The following is an 8,686-nucleotide window of genomic DNA, read 5'->3' as shown; positions in this document are numbered from 1 at the left end:
ACAGTGGCAAGCGCGCATATCGTGGTTCACCACCGCTTTCGAACTCTTGGCGGTGGTCTCACCGCGAACAATCCCGTACGTGATGCATCTCATGCCGTCCATGCAGCTCCTTGTTTCGTCGGACACACGAGCGATGATTAATTAGTGGAACTAGCATTCCTTGTTGCCAGATCCATGTAACGGCGTGCCGAGCAGCCCGTATAAGCAGGCTCCACGTCCTTGTTCTTCCTCATCTTCTTCAACAGTATTGTCTCCGCCACCAGCATCATATGTGTCATCCGAATATCTGGACCGTTACAATAGCGTCAGCTTTTATTGTCTCCCGTTACAAATAGTTTAATTGGCTGAAAAGTGGCCAAGCCGAGCCGCAGCTCGAGCAGGTGCCCACAAGCCAGAACCCGACGAGCCGAAGAGCAAGCCGGCACGCGCCCACTCAGTGCAGGAGCGGAGGTCATGTTGGTCAAGCTCAAGAGTCGCCCGCAGTCGCCGCCGCCACGAAGCAGGAGGAGACGACGACCGTGATGGTACCATGCTCGTCGAGGCGCTTCTGCCACCCACCCATCCGCCGCCCGCCCCCGAGAAGCAAGACATGAAGAAGGAAGAGATGGCCATGATGGTGCCGGCCATGCTGTCCGTGACGCTGCTGCTGCTACTGCCAGCTAGCCAGCCCCCCCCCCCCCCCGCAGCCACGGTGTGCAGAAGTAGACGGCGTAGGAGACGACCGCCCCCATTAAGCTTGACACGAAGGAGGTGGCGCCGTCCGAGAAGCACAAGACGAGATGGCGCCGGCCGGGCTGGCCCTGGCGCTGCTGCTACCAGTCCGTCCCCCGCTGCCCACCCCCAAGAATCTTGACACGACGAAGGAGACCCCGCCACCAAGAAGACGGACACGAAGGAGGAGACGGCGGCCGTGATCGCGCCGGCTGCGCGTGCCGTTACGCTGCTGCTGCCAACCAGTCGCCCACATCCATGAAGCAAGAGAAGACAGCGGTGAAGGGGTCGTGTTAGTCGTGGCGCTGCCACCGGCCAGACATCTGCCGCCCACCCCCGTTCACTGGGACGCACGTACAGGGACGGCGTGGTGTTGACCATGCTGGTCGTGCACATAACAGTCTGGAACGGTAGCTAGGTGCTCAAGCTCTCACTCATGCTGAAAATGACGCCGAGGCCCAAGACGACGCCCAGTCCTGACGACAGTGAAGGTGACGAGGCCTGTAAAAGCTTTTTTAATTGTCAAGGGTTGTATTAACAGTTTTCGAGAGTCTCGTCTGTTGCTCCCACTTCATCTTGAGGTGGTTGAGAACAAGCAGTATGGAGGAAAGCGAAGATGAAAGCAATAATGCCGGAGGCCTGTCTATCTCTCATGAAATATCTACCAGACTATCACGAGGTGCCGCGTTTTCTGGAACGGAGGAGCTGACGCTACTCCTGCGAAAGCTCGCCCTTTCCAACAGCAAGTATGTGGGGCAGACTACTCTGGGGATACTATGGTGAAGTGGGTCTGTAAACCGTGGCAAGTGTATTATTCGTGGTACGTCTGGATGACCAAGAAACGTAAGCCTACTTAAAAAAAAAAGACACGAAAATCCAAGTATAGTCACATTCCGGTGGGTCAGTGGTGTATCTCTCGTGTTTGTTTGGGCCACAACAAACTCTGCATGTCTACGGCTATACCTTCCGTGAACGATTTACTGGAAATGGTCCGATTCAACAGCGCTTTTGTTGAAGGTCATAGTACAGGACTTGCGCGGGTATCAAACGCCCTATAAGAAATAGACAAGATAAAAAACATGGATGGGCGTCAGGCGACTTTGTATCGAGCTATACGCAAGCGCCTCATGCAAACAAAGATCATGGATGACTATAGCCTGCTGCCTGATTTTTTTACTGCCTTCGAATCCATGAACCCTGGTTCTAGAGTGAGCTGCCAATTGGATGTTGATGGGAAATTTTTCCGATTATTTATTTCTGTCGTCCCGCTTGTAGCGCATTCATTCTCTTTTACTTCCCGTTCTTCAAACAGACGGTACTCACATGAAAAGTGACAACTACAATGGAATTTGTCTTACAATGATTGGACTTGGTGGAGATAGAAAGGTTGTCCCGCTAGAGACAAATGAAAACTTCAGCTGGTTCTTTGCTAATTGCATCGCTAGTGGAATTTCTATGGCCAATCTACCGCTATTCTCTGATCGTGGAAAGCATCGAGACGCCCAGAAACACCTAGCTTCTCTTGGCTATCAAGTCAACTAGCGACATTAACAGCAAAGCACGAGTCACTAAAACTTTGGACCGACTACAAGTGCAATGTGACCCCAAATACAAAAAAAGTATTTTAACAAGGAGCTGTTAAAGTCCTCGTGCAGCGTCCGACCGGTTAATTGTTCAGACACGGAATTCTACGTCGATGATCCTATCACAAAAAAGTCGGAAGTGGTGATGGCGTAATTCCGAAGATCGCCCGCACACACATCGTCAAGCTAGCACCACGTAAGTGTATGCGATGCAACAAACGTGAACACTTACAACTGCCTTGCAGACATCTTCTCGCTGCTCTAGGGAAGATCCAAAATGCAACCGGTACATCTGCGTTAGCGTTAGTGAATACAAGTTACACAGTGAAAGCATATAAGGCATCGTTCGAAGACGCAAAAATCCGTATTCCTTTGCTGAGTGAGATAATTCCGAGCTGGACGGTGCAACCGCTCCCTGAGTACACGACGGTCGGCTCCAATAAGCGTTCCAGCTTGGCCTCTGACAGAGCTAAGGGCGGAGCATTGATTCGGGGAGGGACACGCGCTTGACCTCGACGGGAAAGTCGATATCGCGGCTTAAAGTTCTTATGCCAGTATCACAAGCCCTTAAATTTCCTGATGCCTTCGTTGTTGGCTAGCGTTTCCACGAGGACACGGGGCATAGCGGTTGTTCCGGGAACGCCTTCATCGCAGAACCCACCAGTTATGTGCCTCATTATGTTTCGATAAAATCGTCCCCAACTACGTGTCTGGTCGCTCTCGTTTTTGTCAGGTAACAGGGCAGGGCGGATGTCTTGGTCCTCGATTTCTTGTACATTTCATATATGTAACTTCTGTTTGGTCGTGAAGGCAAAACCCTTGTACTTATTCACTTTTCGCCCTTGGCCTCCATAAAATCGTGAACAGCCTTGTATGCGTATTTTCCGAATAATTCAAGAATAAACAACAAATGTATAAAAGGGCACTGGAGCGCCCTCTTAACCTTTCTAAAGAAAACAGAAACGGGTGTATATATTGTACCTTAACAGAGCACATCTAAACCGTTAGAATATAATCATAACGTTTTCAACACTTGATTAAATTGTCGGTAAATATTTTGCCTATATGTAATTTGACACCGCATCGCGATGTAATAAAATATGCTGGGTGTACGACGCAGAGGCTACAGACTGACTGTTTATTGATAAACACTATAAGATATCCCAAGTCTTGGTACTGATGGTGAAGTGATGCAAGGCGGCACTTGGTTAGCCTACCATAAAGCAAACTCTTTTTAGGCAATCATGAGAATATAATAGTGATAGGTCCAATCGTCTCTACCTTCAATGTTGCACCTCACACCCATCATTCTTAGCCAACCGCGCTCTAACCTAGACCCAGGCACGATAGCTCCGGCCTCGGCTCCGGCCTTCACTCCTACTCGAACTACCACGAGGAATCCGACATTCCTGCTCCCACGCCGATTGCAGTGAGGACTACAGCTCTAACTCAGACTCGTACTCAACTGGTAAGCGATGTTTCACAGTCAAACATACTTGATTGATCACGGCAACGAGTTCGTCCTTCGCTGAAATGATCAACAAAATGTAGCATGGTGTACTTGTGCTGAACAGATTGTCCAGTTTGATTTGTCTGGTGGGTCCCTAAGCTGGATGAAGTGATCTTTAGGTATCATAACTGTGATTTTTGTCTTGCCAGATCTTGTCCGATCGAGCCTCGATAGCATGCCGGTATAGTATATTGCGATTAAATGAAGGGTATTAAAGGCGATCAGCTGTGAAACGTGTTTGCTAATTGCGCTGCATCTGGTCAAGCGAGTGAATCGGGCTCGGGTCATACCAGCAGGAACACCAGCTGAGTTAGCGAATAGTCTTGAGATCTTCGGTATCTACTCCACGCTTCTTTGCTTGGTTGTGATTTCATATGTCTTGCTGTACAATATTGCTTTTGTACGTGGCTAAGTAGTGATAAGAATGTATCAAGCCATCCATCTATTACTTCATATTAACTCTAATCAAGCACTTCCGAAATGTACTATGCTTACAATCACTTGTGTCGAGCATTCGTAAGACAGTTTGACGACAAATCAAATGTAGCAATTTCATTGGTTAATATTGTATTATGTAGTCTCGAGTGTTGCTGCATCTCGGCTCGTAAATTGGACTGATTTATCTGTGTGCGCATTTTGCCCCCTTTACTAGAGGCAGCGCACTTGAAAAATGCCCCTTGAAATGTCCGGGCCTTTGATCCTGACGCCATGCACTAACCTCCTGCTAGAAGATTTAAATATACTTGCCATGAATGGAATGTAAGGACATCATAGCACAGTTATCATGCGACCGTTTGTTCCCGTAGTGGAGCAATGTTTCTTCGCTTTACTGGGGTGAACGACAACAGTCGACGACAACAGTCGTTCACCCCACCACGCCAACTCTCCTTTCTTCAGTAAAGTACTAACACTACATAGGAGATGGAGATTCGGATAGAGCGCGCATACGCAAACCAGTCTACGCTGTAGCATCGACAAAAAGTATGGCTGCAGGCAGTGGCTTAGTTGCAGGAGATACTGAGTAACTCGCCGATGCCGAAGGTCGAGCCCAGCAGCGATATGGCGCGCGCCGAGCGCCCGCGCAGCAGTGTGGAGCTCCTCCGCACCTCAGCGTCGTAGGTATAAGATCTAGGTATTATCGCCGTTGCAGAATACGTGGTTGCATTTTGTTGCTGGACTGTAATGATTAGGTAAGAGGGGGTTGGAGGATCTCGGGAAGCCCACTGGCAACACCGTTCCCTGGCTGCCACGCCTTCACAACTACTATGATGTACGCTCAAGCATAAAATTTACTACATTAAAATGTACATGTAGTACCGTTACGAGCTATTTGTCCCTCTTAGTTTACGTCTGCCAACTTCATCGTAACTCCGTGCCCTACAACGGCTGCACCTCTGAGTGGAACAGCTCCACGGACTGCATGCACGCGTTCGTGCAGTCATTATGCCGATATTTAAGCTTGCTGCCAGCGGCCAACTACAGGCACATCGCTTCGTGTGTGAACAAGAGGCTACTTACCCTACCGCACCATGCAACTGCATCGTTTCGGCGCTCAACGTTGCCACCGCGTCCGCGGCAACGATGCCGCTGTGACCTGAACACTTTTGGCCAATTGTATGGCGCAAACTAGTGTCCGACAAACTGTCTTATGTTTTGACAGATAATATGCAATGTAGCCACTGGTATACAAAAACCAAGATGTAGTCAAAACGCATTGATCGGAAAACGTAAGACGCTTTGTCTTATGATAGGCATTCTCGGGCTAAGTATCGTCTTACAAAAGAGCATGAATCACTCTTGAAACAAAAAAATGTTTTTGGAGTATACTATGAATGCAACCAACAAACAAACGGGTTGACCTGGCTTTGGGTGGTGGGGCCCGATGCAAAACACGGGCCCAGCCGGTGAACCGGGACCTCTCGCACCCAAAGCGAGAATCATACCACTAGACCACTAGGCCGCTAACCTAACCTCAACAAATACACATGTCGCGCATACTGCCACAAAACAACACGCACACACACTCAACCACGCTCTGCACGCACACCTCCACCACCATTCGATTCTGTGCCCGCTTGTCGAGTCGCGGATCTCCGGTTCCTTCTCTAGACCATCTTATCGACGATTTACTGATATCAAATTATAGAGGTGCGACACAGAGGAGGCGACACAAGCATCCAGGCCGGTATTCCATACGGCAGCGCCATCGCAGAGACTCGTACTTTGCACCCGATGGCCACAAGCACACACAACCATGGTGCGTCGGGCCAACGGCACAACGCCGAAAACGACCCACCAATCCGAGCATGTACGTAGCAGTGTGCAGTCGATCAATACCAACTACCAACGTCCTCACGCATACAGACGACGCACAGGAAGACGAAGATGACCCGAAACAGGAACAACGGGCAGCAAAACCCCCAACAGTAGCAGCCCACCCGAGCAGTCAGTGGTACGCGCCGTACAGGGAAACAAACCCCGCCGTGCGCCGCCTCGCCGCGATGGGCGCGGTTGACCTGGCTTTGGGTGGTGGGGCCCGATGTAAAACACGATGGCCACAAGCACACACAACCATGGTGCGTCGGGCCAACGGCACAACGCCGAAATCGACCCACCAATCCGAGCATGTACGTAGCAGTGTGCAGTCGATCAATATCAACTACCAACGTCCTCACGCATACAGACGACGCACAGGAAGACGAAGATGACCCGAAACAGGAACAACGGGCAGCAAAACCCCCAACAGTAGCAGCCCACCCGAGCAGTCAGTGGTACGCGCCGTACAGGGAAACAAACCCCGCCGTGCGCCGCCTCGCCGCGATGGGCGCGGTTGACCTGGCTTTGGGTGGTGGGGCCCGATGTAAAACACGATGGCCACAAGCACACACAACCATGGTGCGTCGGGCCAACGGCACAACGCCGAAATCGACCCACCAATCCGAGCATGTACGTAGCAGTGTGCAGTCGATCAATATCAACTACCAACGTCCTCACGCATACAGACGACGCACAGGAAGACGAAGATGACCCGAAACAGGAACAACGGGCAGCAAAACCCCCAACAGTAGCAGCCCACCCGAGCAGTCAGTGGTACGCGCCGTACAGGGAAACAAACCCCGCCGTGCGCCGCCTCGCCGCGATGGGCGCGGTTGACCTGGCTTTGGGTGGTGGGGCCCGATGCAAAACACGGGCCCAGCCGGTGAACCGGGACCTCTCGCACCCAAAGCGAGAATCGTACCACTAGACCACTAGGCCGCTAACCTAACCTCAACAAATACACATGTCGCGCATACTGCCACAAAACAACACGCACACACACTCAACCACGCTCTGCACGCACACCTCCACCGCCATTCGATTCTGTGCCCGCTTGTCGAGTCGCGGATCTCCGGTTCCTTCTCTAGACCATCTTATCGACGATTTACTGATATCAAATTATAGAGGTGCGACACAGAGGAGGCGACACAAGCATCCAGGCCGGTATTCCATACGGCAGCGCCATCGCAGAGACTCGTACTTTGCACCCGATGGCCACAAGCACACACAACCATGGTGCGTCGGGCCAACGGCACAACGCCGAAAACGACCCACCAATCCGAGCATGTACGTAGCAGTGTGCAGTCGATCAATATCAACTACCAACGTCCTCACGCATACAGACGACGCACAGGAAGACGAAGATGACCCGAAACAGGAACAACGGGCAGCAAAACCCCCACCAGTAGCAGCCCACCCGGGCAGTCAGTGGTACGCGAAACACAGGGAAACAAACCCCGCCTTGCGCCGATGGGCGCGGTTGACCTGGCTTTGGGTGGTGGGGCCCGATGCAAAACACGGGCCCAGCCGGTGATCGAAACCGGGACCTCTCGCACCCAAAGCGAGAATCATACCACTAGACCACTAGGCCGCTAACCTAACCTCAACAAATACACATGTCGCGCATACTGCCACAAAACAACACGCACACACACTCAACCACGCTCTGCACGCACACCTCCACCGCCATTCGATTCTGTGCCCGCTTGTCGAGTCGCGGATCTCCGGTTCCTTCTCTAGACCATCTTATCGACGATTTACTGATATCAAATTATAGAGGTGCGACACAGAGGAGGCGACACAAGCATCCAGGCCGGTATTCCATACGGCAGCGCCATCGCAGAGACTCGTACTTCGCACCCGATGGCCACACGCACACACAACCATGGTGCGTCACAACGCCGAAAACGACCCACCAATCCGAGCATGTACGTAGCAGTGTGCAGTCGATCAATATCAACTACCAACGTCCTCACGCATACAGACGACGCACAGGAAGACGAAGATGACCCGAAACAGGAACAACGGGCAGCAAAACCCCCAACAGTAGCAGCCTACCCGAGCAGTCAGTGGTACGCGCCGTACAGGGAAACAAACCCCGCCGTGCGCCGCTGGGCGCGGTTGACCTGGCTTTGGGTGGTGGGGCCCGATGCAAAACACGGGCCCAGCCGGTGATCGAAACCGGGACCTCTCGCACCCAAAGCGAGAATCATACCACTAGACCACTAGGCCGCTAACCTAACCTCAACAAATACACATGTCGCGCATACTGCCACAAAACAACACGCACACACACTCAACCACGCTCTGCACGCACACCTCCACCGCCATTCGATTCTGTGCCCGCTTGTCGAGTCGCGGATCTCCGGTTCCTTCTCTAGACCATCTTATCGACGATTTACTGATATCAAATTATAGAGGTGCGACACAGAGGAGGCGACACAAGCATCCAGGCCGGTATTCCATACGGCAGCGCCATCGCAGAGACTCGTACTTCGCACCCGATGGCCACACGCACACACAACCATGGTGCGTCGGGCCAACGGCACAACGCCGAAAACGACCC

At 51.8% G+C, this 8,686-nt stretch overlaps 1 protein-coding gene and 3 non-coding genes across 4 annotated transcripts; 1 reads left to right on the top strand and 3 right to left on the bottom strand.

Moving 5' to 3' along the window:
- Positions 1–1,790: 1,790 nt before the first annotated feature.
- Positions 1,791–2,253, top strand: PHYSODRAFT_305278 (hypothetical protein; the record flags this gene model as incomplete). Its single annotated transcript, XM_009536481.1, has 2 exons — positions 1,791–1,919; positions 1,987–2,253. 2 exons carry the CDS (start codon positions 1,791–1,793, stop codon positions 2,251–2,253), a joined length of 396 nt encoding a protein of 131 aa, XP_009534776.1.
- A 4,739-nt stretch (positions 2,254–6,992) lies between these two features.
- On the bottom strand, positions 6,993–7,059 carry PHYSODRAFT_t1421. Its single transcript has one exon. It is a non-coding gene; the product is annotated as a tRNA-Pro (tRNA).
- A 580-nt stretch (positions 7,060–7,639) lies between these two features.
- Positions 7,640–7,711, bottom strand: PHYSODRAFT_t1420. The gene has a single exon. It is a non-coding gene; the product is annotated as a tRNA-Pro (tRNA).
- Positions 7,712–8,280: 569 nt separating this feature from the next.
- PHYSODRAFT_t1419 lies at positions 8,281–8,352 on the bottom strand. Its single transcript has one exon. It is a non-coding gene; the product is annotated as a tRNA-Pro (tRNA).
- Positions 8,353–8,686: the final 334 nt, after the last annotated feature.

The sequence above is a fragment of the Phytophthora sojae genome (assembly GCF_000149755.1).
Source record: "Phytophthora sojae unplaced genomic scaffold PHYSOscaffold_9, whole genome shotgun sequence".
Classification (NCBI taxonomy): Eukaryota; Oomycota; class Peronosporomycetes; order Peronosporales; family Peronosporaceae; genus Phytophthora; species Phytophthora sojae.
Note: the sequence above shows the minus strand (reverse complement) of the source record. Positions and strands in the feature narration are given on the sequence as shown.